Genomic DNA, 16,532 nt, shown 5'->3' with positions numbered 1-16,532 from the left:
TTTTGACAACCTCCTGTTCCCCAGGAAGCCCCCTGTACCAGCCAGAAATATGTCCCTGAGGGCAGTGGAGCCCTTGGGGACATACTTTTGGCTTCCTGGGGAAGGGGAGGTTGTCAAAAGTTGCCCCAGAGGAACCAGTTCAGGTAGTTAGGAAGTGCTGTTAGCCTGCTCCTCTCACTGCACTGGTATTATTATTTCTTGTTTACACAGTCAGACAGGTGTTATTGACTGGTTTGTTTTATCCAGACATCGAGTCCTTCCCAAGGACCTGGGATGGCTGAATTTTATTATCAATGTTGTATTATTATTACTATTACTACTACTACTACTACTACTATTATTATTTTAAATACTAATTTATTTTATTTTATTGTTAAATTTATACCCTGCCTTTCATTAAGAAAATCCCAAGGCAGCTCACAATATAATTTAAAAACAAGGTTATAAAAAAGGCACATTAAAACACTGAGCTAAAAAATATAAAAAAAACAAATCTGATTTAAAAAATAAAAAATTAAAACACAAGCATACTCATTTAAAGATTATTCTGGCATTTTATTATTATCGCCATTTTTTCTAATAATAAACTTGGTGATCAAGTGCCGATAAGCTGGGTAGTTAAGCAGGGCCTCTCACAGACCTGGTTGTGATATGAAGGGGACTCACTCCTCAGATAAGCTGGAACAGGGCTGGTTTTTCTGTTTTTAAGAAGTTTAAAAGATCAGCTTGATGGAAGCCGAGCATGCTTATGGCTGCCAAAGAGGTATGGAGGATTGCATATGTCAGTTGTAGTGGGGGGCGGGCAGCAGGGAATACGGAAAATGGTATTGAAAAGTCTGGCTTTATCACACCCCTAAGAATGTATAATATCATTGGGATGTGTGTGGCGGGGGAGGCATTCTGTGAAGTCTAATCTTCCCCCTGAGTCTGGGATGCTGAAAGATTTTAATAGCCCTGACCACTCTGAAGTTAAAAGAGTTGTAGGGAGGTGGATTAATTAGGAGGAAAGGCATTTCCTCAGAGTAAGAATAATGGCCAATGTCTGGACTAATGCTCTACACATCTGCTCTCCCCTTGCTTTGGAAGTACTCTTTGACCCAGGGAAACATGTCCCTGAGGGCTATGCAACTCTGGAGGACATATTTCCATGTCAAAGAGCACTTTCGGAGCAAGGAGAGGGTGGCAAAAATCATCACGTTCTTGTGCAAGAGTGCCTGCACTTCAGAAGCAAGGAGGCTAGCACGGTAAAAGTGCTTTCGCTCAATGCATGCATGCACTGTTAGTCAGGATGTCCACCAGTAAGTTCATCCTCTTATTTGTATCCCAGTTTGTCTCCAAGGCTCAAGGCTGCATAACGATAGCCAGAGAATAAACCTTCATAGGAGCCTAAAGAATAGCCACAACAGACCCTACATGGTAGTTTAGGCCAAGAGACCCTCAGAGAGTTTCATAGCTGAACAGGACTTGAACTCAGCACTCTGTTCAGTACACCTCACTCTCTTTATCATACGTGGAAGACTGGAGCTATTATAAACTAGACAAGCTACTGTTACTAGTTCACCAGTGCACACTGCCAGGTCAGCTTGGTTGGCCAAGGCAAAAACACACCAGGTCCCACTTGGTCCAAAGGGGGTCTTTTCGGTCCCAGAGAACAGAAGCCCTGCTCTGTTGGTTGGAAAGCTTTCTGAATGGGGGTGAGAGCAGTAGGGAGCACAACCGATTGGCTCTGCCTGCTTTGCTGTGTGGAGGCCACAGTGGCTCAGAAGATTGCAGCAAGTGAAGGGTCTGGAAGCAGCACATGGGGGGCTCAACTCCCACTAGTATCCGCCGTCGGTTTTTCCTGCAAATGCACCCCTTGGCTGCTGTCCCTGCTTCAGGCCTCACTCATGATTTCAGAGCCTGACTGGAGGTCAAGTTGTGCCGTTGAGTTGGTGTCGACTCCTGGCAACCACAGAGCCATGTGGTTTTCTACAGGAGGGGTTTACCATTGCCATCTCCCACACAGTCTAAGATGATGCCTTTCAGCATCTTCCTATATCGCTGTTGCCCGATATAGGTGTTTACCATAGTCTGGGAAACATACCGGCGGGGATTCGAACCAGCACCTTTTCTCCCTAGACAAGTTACTTCCATGCTGTGCCATTAGGTGGGAACAGAAGTTAAACAGAAGTTAAATGCAAAGTGCTGGTTATAACCTATAAAGCCCTAAACAGCTTAGGCCCACAGTACTTAAGAGAGCATCTTCTTCTGCATGATCCCCATTGTCCACTACGTTCATCAGGGGAGGCTCGTCTGTGGCTACCTTCATGTCGTTTGGTGGCCACTTAGGGACGGGCCTTCTCTGTTGTCGCCCCGAGACTTTGGAACACACTTCCCGTGGGAATAAGAGTCTCCCCATCTCTAGTGGCTTTTAAAAGGGGTCTAAAGATTTATCTTTTTACCCAAGCTTTTTAGCTTTTTTATTTTTAACTTTTTAGCTTTTTAGGTTTTTAATTTTTTAAACTTTTGATTGTTTATTATTTGTTTTAAATTGTTTTTACTATTTGTTTGTTGTGAACCGCCCTGAGACCTTGGGTTAGGGCGGTATAAAAATGTGTTAAATAAATAAATAAATAATAAATAAATAAATAAATGCAGCCTGGGTACATATGCAGGAGATCATAGGCTGATGGGGGCAGGCTTAGAGGCCCCCACCTACCTGACGATTCTCCCACTGCATTTGTCATGCAGGCTTGGGAGTGCCTTGATTTTTCTTCATTGCATATAGTTCTGTTTTAGTTGCGAGGGCTCAGCCCATTTATTTTGCTCCTGCAGTTCCATCAAATCTGTAAGATCAGGCTGCTAGGGAACATCACCAACAGCATCCCTCCCCAACAGGGATTCCCAGATGTTGTTGACTACAACTCCCATCATCCCCAGCTGCAATGGCCTTTGGCTGGGGTTGACGGGCATCGTAGTCTACAGCATCTGAGAATTCTTGTTACAGGGAACACTTTTCACAAAGCCTGAACATGTTGGATTGGATGCCCTAAAATCCCCCAGCTGGAGAAAGAGCAACCTGAAGTATGACCTTCTTCTTCCTTTCTTCCCTCTGTCCTGTCTTCAGCTTGCCGCTAAGGTTTTGGGTAAACATGATCAAAAACCCACAGTTTGTCTTCGACATCCACAAGAACAGCATCACAGACGCTTGCCTGTCAGTGGTCGCGCAAACCTTCATGGACTCCTGCTCCACCTCCGAGCACCGCTTGGGCAAAGATTCCCCGTCGAATAAGCTCCTCTATGCCAAGGATATCCCCAGCTACAAGAACTGGGTGGAAAGGTGCGTGCCCTCAAGCAAAGATGTGGTCCCTCTCATCACACTAGAACTTAGGGGTCCCCCAATGAAATAGATTGGGAATTGGTTCAGGGCAGGCAAAACTGCCTAGAGACTTGGGTAGTGGGTGATACACAAATATGTTAAATAAATAAAGGAGGATGTACTTTTTCACATCAATTAGTGTATGGAATTCAATGATGCAAAATAAGATGGCAGCCACTAAGCTTACAAAAGATTAGCCCGTGGATTTGTCAACTTGGGTTCCCAGATATTGGACTATAACTCCCATCATCTGCTTTCATTGTGGCTGGGGATGATGAGAGTTGTAGTACACCAACATTTGGGGGCTGGAGCTTGAGAACCCCTGGATTAGACCAGGGGTAGGCACACAGTCCTCCAGCTAAGTTTATGGAACTACAACTCCCAGCAATCCCCCCAAAATACATTGTGGCTGGGAAAGATGGGAGTTGTAGTTCAACAACAGCTGGAGGGCCAGGTATGCCCATCCCTGGATTAGACAATTCACAGAGGGTGGACCTGTCAGGAGCTATTAGCCATGGTATCTAAAGGAAACCTCCATGTCCAGTGACAGTGTACCTTGGAATGCTTGTTGCTGTAAGCAAGCAACAGGATAGGCTGTTGTCTTCTTGCCCTGTGTATTGTGGCTCCCTGGGAACAAGCATGAACTGTCCCCATTGCTAAGCAGGGTCCACCCTGGTTTGCATTCAAATGGGAGACTACATGTCAGCACTGTAAGATACTCCCCTTAGGGGATGGGGCCACTGACGGAAGAGCACCTGCATGCTTGTAAGCGGAAGGTTTCCAAGTTCCTTCCCTGGTATCTCCAGATAGGGCTGAGAGAGACTCCTGCCTGCAACCTTGGAGAAGCCGCTGCCAGTCTGTGTAGACAATTCTGAGCTAGATGGACCCATGGTCAGATTCAGTATGTGGCAGCTTCCTGTGTACTAGAGGGTCCCTTCTGATCCAGCCTGGCTTGCAGTGCGCTCCTGCTTTTTGTTTCTCACCTGTGAGTGGAAATGCATGCAGCAGCTATTTCGCTTGGCTTGTTTTCACATGGCTCGGCTCTTTAATTAGGAGGCTGAGCTGAGACTGCTTTCAGTTCTAATTTCTCTGGAGAACAAAAATGCTGTTCAAGGAATGAGGGAGGTGGGAGAGAAGGGGATAGAACTGACTAGGCAAGAGGCGTTCTGGTAAAGAAGAAAAAGGCTGTCCATGTGGGCCCTTGAAGCTGCAGCTTCCCCTTCCAGCAGTTGGGCCTTTTGCCCCCCAGAGCTATCCGCGCAGATTGGAATGCACCTCTTTGGGTCTGCCATGCACTGGATTGCTCAGTCTTGAGTCACACACAATTGATCAGAAACTCCAGGGCTTGAAGCGGAGAGGAGAGCTGGTCTGGTGGGAGCAAGCAGGACTTGTCCCCTTAGCTAAGCAGGGTCTGCCCTGGTTGCATTTGAATGGGAGACTTGATGTGTGAGCACTGCAAGATGTTCCCCTCAGGGGATGGAGCTGCTCTGGGAAGAGCAGAAGGTTCCAAGTTCCCTCTCTGGCATCTCCAAGATAGGGCTGGCAGAGACTCCTGCCTGCAACCTTGGAGAAGCCGCTGCCAGTCTGTGTAGTAGACAATACTGAGCTAGATGGACCAAGGGTCTGACTCAGTATATGGCAACTTCCTATGTTCCTATGAAACGAGCACCCTGTGGCCTGGAGTTGCAACCAAGCCAAGTGGGTTCAAACCTTTGGCTGCCTGCATTCAGACTTCAGAGCCCTTTTCAAGGGCAAAGGGAACCAGGCATGTACAACATCAGTCTCTGGAAGTGGCAAGTAATATGAAGCCTCTGGACTGAGGATGGTCCCATAGCGTAGTGGCAGAGCATCTGCTTTTCGATCCCTGGCAGCCTCTCCAGGTAGGGCTGGGAAAGGCCCTGAAATCCTGGAGACCTGCTGCCAGTCTGTGTACATAGTACTGAGCTAGATGGACCAATAGGCTGAGAGAGAATCCTGCCTGCCACTTTGGAGAAGTCGCTGCCAGTCTGTGAAGACAATACTGAGTTAGATAGACCAAGGGTCTGACTCAGTACATGGCAGCCTCATATGCATCTATGGGCCAGGACCGATGTGAACACCAAGGTCCTGACCTTGCTAAGTCAACAGAGCGGTGACTTCTGCCTGCTGCAATTCAGGCTCCAGCACCAGCAGCTCTCTGATCTGAGTCAGGTCCCTCGGATCCACTTCCAACCATTGGGCTCCAAGCACCCTTTGTTGGAGAGCACACCCTCCAAGTCCGGGTTCGGACAAGGTGATCCCCAGCTTTTAGCTGGCTTGGATACAGTTATTCTTATCCAGCAGTAAGATGGTGAACATGGACGCCTGCAGTGAAGCTGCCTTATACGTACTGATCAGATGATTGATCCATCTAGATCAGGGTAGGCAACCATGGCTCTCCAGATGTTGTTGAACTACAACTCCCATCATCCCAAGCCATAATAAATTGTAGCTAGGGATGATAGGAGTTGTAGGGACATAGGGACATAGGAAGCTGCCATATGCTGAGTCAGACTGCTCAGTATTGTCTTCACAGACTGGCAGCGGCTTCTCCAAGACTGCAGGCAGGATTCTCTCTCAGCCCTATCTTGGAGAAGCCAGGGAGGGAACTTAGAACCTCAATGCTCTTCCCAGAGCGGCTCCATCCCCTGCGGGGAATATCTCACAGTGCTCACACATCAAGTCTCCCATTCATATGCAACCCAGAGGGACCCTGCTTAGCTAAGGGGACAAGTCCTGCTTGCTACCACAAGACAACAGCAGGAGTGCCATGGTTGCCACCCCCTGGCCTTTTCAATATTGTCTATTCTGGCCAGTAGTGGCTGTCCTGAGTTTTGGGCATGGGTCTTTCCTGGTGCTGACACCAATTTTCCTCATGTGCTGGGGGGTGGCAATTTTAACTGATCTCCCCTTCCCTCTGAAGCTCTCTGTGCCACCCAAAATACCTCCCTGATGGCTGCACAAACCTCAGGGACATATTTTCAGGTGGCATAGTGAGAAGGGGAGATCAGCTAACATCTCCCACCCATGCACCCCCGCAAGCACCCACGCTGTTTTGCTCTAGCACGCAGCTGCTTCCTGGGTGCTTCCTTTGCTGCATGCACTCTGCATTAGTCAGGATGCTGGCCTTTGTCCTTGCAAGTAGAGCTGAAGCTTGCAAACTTAGCAGGATCCGCTCTGCCCCTTTCCGAGTGCTTGTAAGCAGGTTTTATCCCTCTAGTCGCTCAGAAAAGCATAGGTATGGTATGAAAACGAGGGCATAATGAAGCAAGGTAGCTCCGGAGGGGCCTTCTTGGTTGCTAAGAAACTGCATTTGTTGAAATCGAGGTCTCTGACCACTCCTAAAAATAATTATCTGGTCAAATTGGAACCCAGCAGTACTTGTGCTGAGAAGAATTGCCTTTAATATTGACTACAAGACAGAAGTCTTTAGCCAGCTTTGGCCTCCTCCTACTGACAAATGAGTTTGCCAGCACTCATAAAGGGAACACACAGAGCTGTCTACAAGCCGGAAAGGTACAGGGAGTTTGTATTCGAAGAAATACAGCCAGGAAGCTGCTGCAGCTACTTAACCTGTGTTGGCCTGGCCCTGGAGTAGCGCCTGACCCAGCCATCAGGAGGACCAATGGCAAAAGAGGCCAGCAGAAACTAATAACCATGCAATAATTTTTTAAAAGCCCCACATGCACAAGACGTCAACCTGCAGGGAAATGCAGAATGCATGCTGCTGAATGCTGAGTTGTACGTTCTTGGGGGAGAACATTCGGCCTGAATTTTTCAGGGGTCAGAGAGCAAAAGAGAGGGTGAATCCAACGTAGCCTTTTTTTTTTTTTGCCAGCTCCCCCCCTCCCCACTTTGCTAGCTTGCTAGTTTTGCAGCAACAGGGGTGGAGGTCCTCCATGTCATGCTCTAGTGAACTACAGGAGAACCTGTAGGGGTTGCTTTTTCCACTACTACTACGTATACAGAGTCATTGGGGCAAAGCAAATTTATTTATTGATTGATTTGATTTGATTTGTATACTGCCCTTCCAAAATGGCTCAGGGCGGTTAGGTTCCCAGTGGGCAAATCAGGGGGTTAGGTTCCCGGTGGGCATAAAAAGTCCTGAAAATGGGATTAAAGGCCCTAGAAATTTGGGGGGAAGTGGACTACCATGCATCGCAGGTCCCCAGCAGTCCTGCAGTGCCCACCAATATTAAAATATCAGCCAAAAACCACATGGGGGGGTTGTTTTTTGTTTTTGCAAAAGGAGCCATTTTGAGGTTCCTGATCTCAAAATGGTGGCCAGAATGATCACCAAGGTCATTTCCAGCCACCTCCAACCCATGGATATGCAAGGTTAACTCTTATCCCCTTTATTTTTGTGAATACCGAAGTCGGTTCTCAATTACCTGACCGTGGATGTGCGAAACCACGGATATTGAGTCCGCGATTAATGTTCTCCTGTATAGCATTTTGACTAGGAAAATTCTGGGGAGAGGGGCGAGAATGGTGGCCCCCAGCTGCCAGAAGATCATCACCTCTGCCACCACCACACCTGCTAAACCTCCCCTAGCCTGCCTCGATTTAACTTCTCTGCAACATTGCTAGAAGGGCTCCCTTATTTTCACCACCTCCAAATTGGGTTTGGAGGTGAAACTGGGAGGGATGTCCCACCTCAGCCTTAACCCTCTCAGGGTAGCAATGCTCAGCAATATGGGGTGATATCCCGACTGATGAAGTGTTTGCATAATGAACCACATTGCGCTAGTGGAAGACAGTCACACAGCAGTGCTAAGAACTGGGATTTCCAGTATTGCGCTCCCGGGCAAAAGTTCCCTTTGGAGCAGATGAGACACACCTCAGGTTGCACAGCTGTTGTTGCGGTGGCATGATGCAGGTCGGGAACGCAAGCTTCGGACGTGGCGCAAAGAGCTAGCACAACAGCTTCCTGCTAGAGCAGCGTCCTTCTTCAAGCACTCTGTTAGTCAGAGGGGCTGCTCTCACAGCCAGTAAAGTTGGGCTGTAGAAAGGAATCCCAGTTTTTCAAGGTTGTCTGGGCCCAGGGGACTCCCTCAAACTCACCTCGTTTGGACCTGGGTCACCTGACTCGGTCACCCAGGCCCAAACCATTGTAGGAGGAAAACAGCTCCTCTCTTACCTTGCTGTTCGGTCATCTACGTATACGGTAGATCTAAAAAGCAGCTCTGGCTGCCATCAGGACCATAGAGTCCTGTGTAAAGTGGGGCCAGGCAGAATGGAGCTGCTGCAGTACTGAGAACTGCCTCTCCACTGCTCCCACAATGCATTGTGGGATAGTGGAGGACCTGCCTCCCCCCCCTCCCCACCGCCAGAGTGTGTAGCATCTTGTGGGGTTGAATAAGTCAACCTAACCTGGAGCTTGGGTTGTCTGGGAGGCATAGGGTTGGAGTTGGGGTTGCACAAGATGGTGTGGAAGAGCTTATTATATCAGGAATTATCTACATGCACAATGTTAGTCAGGATGTCAGTGTCTAAGGATACTGTGGCTCTAATATTGCGGAGAAAAAAACTTCACCCTGGTGACGGGGTCTTCTTGCCCAACCAAGTGACGGCCTGTTGGGCCATCCTGTCCCAGCCCTGAGTGGCCAGCACCACAGTCTGCTCGCCCTCCCCTATTTAGGGGGCTGCTGACTCCTGACAGGCCCAGACACGCCATGGCCTCATCTCCAGCCACTGTGCAGCCCAGTAAGTGGCCCGCCCCACTGGAGCCTGGCAGGGGGCCCTGACAACCCTCAGAAACATCTTGAGCACATGCGTTCCCTTCACCGCGTGGAGAATGTCATCAGTGGATTGATGCTGTATTGTGGCGCATTGGTCCCTGCTGCCTTCCTGATGCGTGACTGAAACCCTTCCCCTCATTACTTCTGTGTGTTTGGGGGCGGAGACTGTGTTCAACACCGCACTAATACAGGCCGGTCCACCTGCCCCTTTCTGCACATGATGCGGAGGAGCAAGGTGTGAGTGCCTGAGGTTTACCACTTTGAGATTTCTCCCCAGGAAATAATGAACGAACAGGTCTTCAGCGAATGGCAGTTTACCTGCAGATAAATCATAATGGGCCTGAAAAGATCCCTATTTATTTATTTATTTGATTGATTGATTGATTGATTGATTGAGTGATATCCTGCCCTTCCAAAGTGGCTCAGGGTGGTTTACAACAAGGTGAAAACAATTAAAACCAGTTCACAGTTAAAATCAAAACTATAAAAACCGAATTGTGTGCTAATCCGAATGCCTTGCCCATCTTCATGGAATTAAGTAACCTCTCTGTGCCCGGGAGGACCGCAGCCAAACTCCCAGGCCAGAGTTGCCGCCCTGAAATCCAATTACAATCTTTAAGCTTAGAAACGGGGGGATTATACCGCCGAAAGCAGCCGGCTCTGCATTTGCACATTGCCACCGCTACAATTTTTGCGTCAACTTTTCTTTGGCTGTGCACCTGCGTGTAGCCCCCGCACAACACAGCTTCCTAACCCAAGGAGTTCTAGGAAGGTCGAGAATGTCTTCAGTCATCTTTTATTCACGGGTCTCTTCCCAGAAGTCTTTCCTCTGTCTCTGCGGCATGATCAGAGACACTGAGATCCAAAGCTGGCCCCAGTCCTTTGGTTTCGGGAGAGGAACTCTGTCTTTACAGCTGTGCAAAGAATGGGGCAAATTAGCCCAAAGGTCACAGGACGAGGCCCTTCCCTTCTTCCCCACTTTTGAAGCCCACTTCAGTGACAAAGGCACTGCCTTTGGTGAGGCCCTGGAGCCCTGGGGAGGAGCAGGAGTCTGGAGAGGGGCCGGCTCGTTCACATGCAGCGGCCTGACGGAGCCCCGAGAAGGGGGCGAGAGCTGACCTTTGCTTCCTTTCCATGCTGCCAAATCCGTAACACTCGTTAGAACTTCATCAGGGCAGCCTAATTGCATTTGTCACAAGCAATAAAACATTTCCACGCCACAAGGACGGCTCAAAGGAAGGAATGCCAGGAGGTGTGAGGGGAGAGGGGGACCCGAAAGCGAAAGCTGTCAGTCATTTCGCGGTCACACGGAGGCACCCGGGCTGCCGTTTGATATGCTCGGAAGAATAGATCAAGCACTTCACTCGCGCCCTTGGGAAGACCTGCGGAACTGTGACCCTTCATGGCGGGAGGCAGTGGTAGGCAAGGCTCAAGAACGCCTTGGCTGAGTTGTTGTCAGGATTGTGAGGGCAACAGCAACGCATGTTTTGGTTTGCTTTGTTTGGTTGACAAGTGAAATGGCATTCACTTGAGGTAAATCTGGAGGGTCCTGCTCTATAGTTTTGACATATTTTCTCACCCTCGGGGCCCTAGATGTGGCTGGACTTCAATTCCTATCATCCCCAGCCACAATGGCCTCTTCGAACACAAAGAGGAATCAAGGAGGATGGACGAATAGGGAGGAGAGCTGGTCTTTTAGTTCATTCATTCATTCATTCATTCATTCATTCATTTACATTTCTAGCCCGCCCTATACCCAAAGATATCAGAGCGGGTTACAATAAAACCAATAGGGAGGAGAGCTGGTCTTGTGGTAGCAAGCATAAATTGCCCCATTGCTAAGCAGGGTCCACCCTGGTTTGCATTTGAATGGGAGATCACCTGTCAGCACTGTTAAGATATTTCCCTTAGGGGAGAGGGCCAATCTGGGAAGAGCACCTGCATGCCTGCATGCAGAAAGTCCCAAGTTCCCTCCTTGGCAGAGTCTCCAAAATAGGGCTGAGAGAGATTCCTGCCTGCAACCTCTGAGAAGCCGCTGCCATGAGCTAGATGGACCAAGGGACTGACTCGGTAGAAGGCAGCTTCCTCAGTTCCTAGGCCTTACCCCAACACCTGTTATGTGTCCTCCTCCCCATTGCCTTATTCATTCAGTTGTGCCCCCACATTCTTCACTCCTAGGTGGCTGATCCAGCAAGGATCCTGGTTGTAGTAATTCCTCTGGGTATAGGGGTCTGCTGGATTAGTTTATGGCACATCCAGGTATTTGCACAATTTCACGACGGAAGGTGTCATTCACTCTTCCCTGATCCAGTGTCTTACATGAGCTTGGGATGCTGGGTGATGTTCTCTGCCCCTCTGCACCTGAGTGGTGGAAGCTGTTGCATAATTATGCCATGCCTGTAATTGTCTCTGCTGTCTGCGACACATGGACTCATTACAATCTTTTCATATGCTAAATGATTATTAACAAGCGTGCTTCCCAACCGGCAGCAGCAACAACAACAAAAGTCCTCTGCAAGACAATTAGCTCCATGCCGGAGCTGAAACATGGACCACCCTGGAAGGCTTCAGAACTGAAACGAGATTGTCGCTAATGAAGTTGCTCTTTTGAGGAGAGTGACTAGGGAGAGGAAGTCAAATCGAGGCAGGACACCCATTGCTGCCCTGCAGCTTCCCAGTATATCTCCTGCACAAAAAGGCTTTCAGAAAGTGTCAGGCTTTCATGGTAGAATTTATATCAGGAGTTGGTTTCCCCTTCCTCAGATCTTGGGGATCCCCTCCTCCTCCTGGATATAAGACAACCAGGATGGTGTAGTGCTTAGAGTGTTGGACCAGGGCTGGGGAGACCTCAGCTTAAATTCCCACTCAGCTATGACGCTCACTGTATGGCTTTGAACTGTTCACTATCACTCTAACCGACCTGAGAGTGGCTTACATTCGGTGCAGCATCCTGGATGATCCAAGACAGGGACATGCCCACTGGTTCACTGCCCTCACTGCTTGCGAAGGCAGAGAGGCTCTGTGGCTCCTGAAGGTTGTGTCCTTGCTGCAGCAGGGATTCTCACATCACCACACACACACACACACACACCCCTGCCATGGCAGAAACGTCGCCACAGCAATGACGCCATCCTTAGTAGCCACGGAGACTCTCTGCCCTCATTAGCAGCAAAGGTGGGCGATTGCGTTGCACAGAACCAGTGTGTGTGCTCCACTCTTGGACAGGCGGGACATTGTGCAGTATGTAAGCCAGCATTGTTGTGGAGGATTAAAGGGAGGGAGAGAAAAGCATGACACTCTAAGCCCCTTGGAGGATGGTGGAATGTAGGTATGATAAAGCTATTATTATTATTATTTGAACCAGGCGCAGAGCATCTGTGCTTCTAGTTCGCCACCGCAGCTGTCCCCTGCCGCCGCCCGCCGCCGTCACTGTCTTCTTCCACTTCCCCCTCCCCCTGCCATTCCCCCCATGCTTCCCCTGCCCACCTACGGGTGCCTATTTCGTTCTCCCTCCCCCCGCTTGCCCCCCCCCCACTTTCTGGCCAGCCAGCCACCAGCTTCTTCTTCCGCCTGCCCACCACTTTATAGCTGACTGGCCAGCCACCAGCTTCTTCTCCTCATCGGCCACTGTCCAGCCACCGTTTTCTCTGGCCAGCTGGTGGCTGCTGCCGCCGCCATTTTCTTTCCCCTGGCCATTCCCATTGCTATCGGCAGCTGCTCGCAAACTCTCACGAGAGTTGCCACACATGAGATTAGTGACGGGTACTTCTAAGATAAATATATATAAAGATGATCATGCTAAGGGAAGTTGGCTGACATCCAGACTTATGCAGTGCTGCACTGCTGACGCTGGGCTAATGCTAGGGAGGGAGCACTGGTTTTCCTCTCTCTCTGAAGCCCCATGTGCCTGCCAAAAATATGTCCCTGAGGATTATGCAGCCCTCATGGACATATTTTTGGTAGGCACAGTGGGCTTTAGAGGGAAGGGGTGATTGATGAAAATTGCCCCTCCCCTCCAGCACCAGTGCTGTGTTAGTCTGGTCTGGATGTCAGCTGCTGACATGGTTAACTGAGTCATTTATGACTTGCAGATATAGGCTGCTTAAGAGCCCATGATTATTTGCGGTCTTTCCCCCTCTGTTTTCAGATTGCCCCCATTTTTAATTAACCCCTACATTATATAAAGAAAGCAGACATGGCAGAAAAACCTTTTAAAAAATAATTTAGGATAATATTCTATTGTGGCACATAGGTTAGATAGATATAGATATAGCTATAGTAAGGGGGAGCATTTAAAATTTTGTCTCTGGGCCCACTCCAACCTTGCTACGCCCCTGACATCTGCCCACCCTCACCGCCCAGTGTGCCATCTCCTAATCATGCAGGGCCAGGTGGGGATTCATCTGAACTGCCCCCAAATGCCCAAATTAAATAGAACTTCAACATAGTATTTCTTTCACACTTTTAAACTGCCCCCTGCAGACGTGACTCACCAAAGGGAGACATGCATACCCATGCTTCTCCCACATGGATTTAGGATGAGTCATTTGGAATATAACCTGAACACACCTAAAATATAAACTGTGTTAAGGGTGTTGTGTCATGTGATACATTATAATCTGGTTCCCCAATGAAAGACTTGAGAAGAAGTGGGGAAACAGAGGTGAGATCTGAATCCAGATCCAATTCTCAAGAGTTTGAGGGCATCGGAAAAGCAGGGAGAGGAGAGTGGGATTCCTTTGGACTGTTTGCTGCCTCCCTGAGTATGTGGACGGTATTACATGCCGGTACAGCTGCAGCAACCTAGTCAGTTGCAGTGATTTGACTGAAGCTCGCCAGATCCTTACCTTCAGGAGTCATTGTGCACCGGAGTGAAGGTGGAAGAATCAATTAGACAAAAGGAAGAGACATTGGATCTGTCAGAGGCCCATCCTGTCCCAGCCCTTCCTCTCCGTAGAAGGATGACAGGTCCGTAGAAGGATGACAGGTCTACAGTAATAGAGGCGTCGCAGAGCCTCAGACATAAACAGGCACCAAGAGCCAACTCTCTGCAAATTAAACTGTCACTCCGTCCCAGACGGCATTCAAGCTTGATATCGGGAGTGCTTCACAAGTGCTGCCTCTGGCTGTCACCCAGCCACACAAGAGCACCTGGGTCGTGACAGGGGAGAGGCGCTGAGGGAGAAGGGAGACTGCAAGGAGCAGCAGCAGTGAGAAGGAAGAGACTGACATGCAGCGCGTGGAAGCAAGTGTCCGTCCGCCTCCAATGCACTCATTGTCTGCAGTATGGATTAGGAGGCTTTTGTACTGGGTGAGAGGTGGCTGAGCAGCTGTGACTCACTCCCAAAGTGCTCAGGGCTTTCCATCTTCTGACCCGACACGAGAGACTGCCCACTGCCCCCTTCCTCAAAGGAAACGGCGAGGGCTCAAATAGATGTACAGAACCTTCTTTTGCAGTAGTGGTGTGCAAGACGGCTTGGTTCGAGCCAGGCTCATCGTCGAACTGGCTCCCCTCGACCAGTTCGGGGTCGAACCGGACCAGCCTCGGCCAGTCCGAATTTGAATCAAACCAGTTCAGAACTACTGGTAATGGGGAATCTGGTGAGATTCCCCTTTACCAATAACGGGGCGGGGCAGGGTCTTCCCTAATCCTAGAAGGGGTGGGAGAGGGGCAAGTTAGTACTGACAAGTACCACCATGAGCGTCAGCAGCCATGGGAGGGTGGGTGGGTGATGGCTCCCCCCCATCCCTGCCAACCTCCGCCAAAGTAGCAAGGGCCAGGGGCTGATCATAATCGCTCCCCACCCATCAGAAAGAATCCAGCATGCCAGCTTTCCAAGTCTTTCTCCTTCCCCACCTCTTCATCCAGCTTTCTCTAAAACTGTCAAAAAGAACAGTGGAGAAGAAGGATTGGGAGAGCCCAGCTGGGTAGAACCTACTCAAGAATTTGGAGGGGAACTCATCAGATCCAAGGGGAGGGTTCATCGTTCAGTGTGGCTTATGCTTTGCACAAAGCAGGTCGCAGGTTCCATGTCAGGGATCTCCAAGTAGGGCTGGGGAAGTCTCTGGAAAGCAGCTGCTAGTCATATAGACCAGGGATACTCAACGTTGGGTCCCTGGATGTTATTGGACTTCAACTCCCATAATACCCAACCAAAGGCCGCTGGGGCTGGGGATGATGGGAGTTGACGTCCAATCACATCTGGGGACCCAAAGTTGAGACTCCCTGATATAGACCACTAGCCAGGATGACTTTAAAGGGGGCTTCGACATAAGAACACAAGAACAGCCCTGCTGGATCAAGCCCAAGGCCTATCTAGTCCAGCAGCATCCTGTTTCCCACAGATGCCTCTGAGTGAGAAGTCCACAGGCAAGAGGTGGAGGCATGCCCTTTCTTCTGCTGTTGCTCCCCTGCCACTGGTATTGAGAGGCATCTTGCCTCTGAGGCTGGAGGTGGCTTATAGCCACCAGACTAGTCGTCATTGATAGCCCTGTGCTCTGTGAATTTGTCTAAGTCCCTTAGCCCCTCTCTGTCTACCCACTCCAGTCCATGCATAATTATATACACTTTGATCATGTCTCCCCTTAGTCGTCTTTTTCCTAAACTAAATAGCCCCAGATGCTGAAGCCTTGCCTCATGAGGAAGGTGCTCCAGGCCCCTGATCGTCTTGGTTGACAAATTCATCCAGCTGCCCCTGTGCAACACCGGACCGCACATGGCAAGCATAGCTGGTGTGTGTGTGTGTGTGTGTGCTGGGATTATGGCAATGTTGTGGTGAGCAGAGGAGGAGGAGGCGCAGACCTGCTCTCCTCCGCTTTAAAGGGGCTGTGTAAGCCTTTGGTTTTAAAGGGACGTGCCCGCCATTCAGGCAGCCCAGTGGCGTTTCTGCACATCCCTATTTTGCATTCCTCTCCCATGGGGAAACCTCAGGAGCTTGTGGCTGGATTTGTCCCCAGGGGGGCTCTTATGCTGCTTACCTGGAGGTACCTCAAGGGCAGCCAGCCATTCAGTGCCGAGCCCTGCAGACCCAGACTGGGGTGCTGCTCCGTACCATCCCTTCTTCTTCCCCTGCACAGTTGTTATTCATTTTTAATCGGGTGTAATAGCAGTACTCGCGCTCCCATTAAGCTCAGCAGGACGGCAAGCATGGAATATTCATAAAGAGCGCGGCTGTCTTTCCGCAGGCTCCTCTCAGGGACTGTAAATCAATCCCTCCTGCTTTGCCTGGAACCCCGAGCCAGCTACTTTGGGGCTCTCTCTTTCCTGCTTGCAAGAAGCAAACTTCCACTCATTTATCAGCTGGAGGAGCCACCTAGGTGGGAAACGTTCACAAACCCCAAGGAAACTGCCTGGGACCCGTCTCAGAAGCACGCTCTGCTGCTTTGCGGGTGCCCCTCAGCTCAGCTGCATATTC

At 49.7% G+C, this 16,532-nt stretch overlaps 1 protein-coding gene across 6 annotated transcripts in view; it reads left to right on the top strand.

Moving 5' to 3' along the window:
• PLXNA4 (plexin A4) overlaps positions 1-16,532 on the top strand; it is a 699,000-nt gene that overhangs the window by 667,362 nt on the left and 15,106 nt on the right. For all 6 annotated transcript variants that reach the window (XM_053255172.1, XM_053255171.1, XM_053255173.1 and 3 more), the window contains one exon: positions 3,107-3,319. In XM_053255172.1, coding sequence (XP_053111147.1) covers positions 3,107-3,319 — 213 coding nt within the window. The remainder of the gene's footprint in view (positions 1-3,106; positions 3,320-16,532) is intronic.

The sequence above is a fragment of the Hemicordylus capensis genome, chromosome 5 (assembly GCF_027244095.1).
Source record: "Hemicordylus capensis ecotype Gifberg chromosome 5, rHemCap1.1.pri, whole genome shotgun sequence".
In the NCBI taxonomy this organism is placed as follows: domain Eukaryota; kingdom Metazoa; phylum Chordata; class Lepidosauria; order Squamata; family Cordylidae; genus Hemicordylus; species Hemicordylus capensis.
The sequence above is the reverse complement of the archived record's forward strand: the minus strand, read 5'-3'. Positions and strand labels throughout refer to the sequence as shown.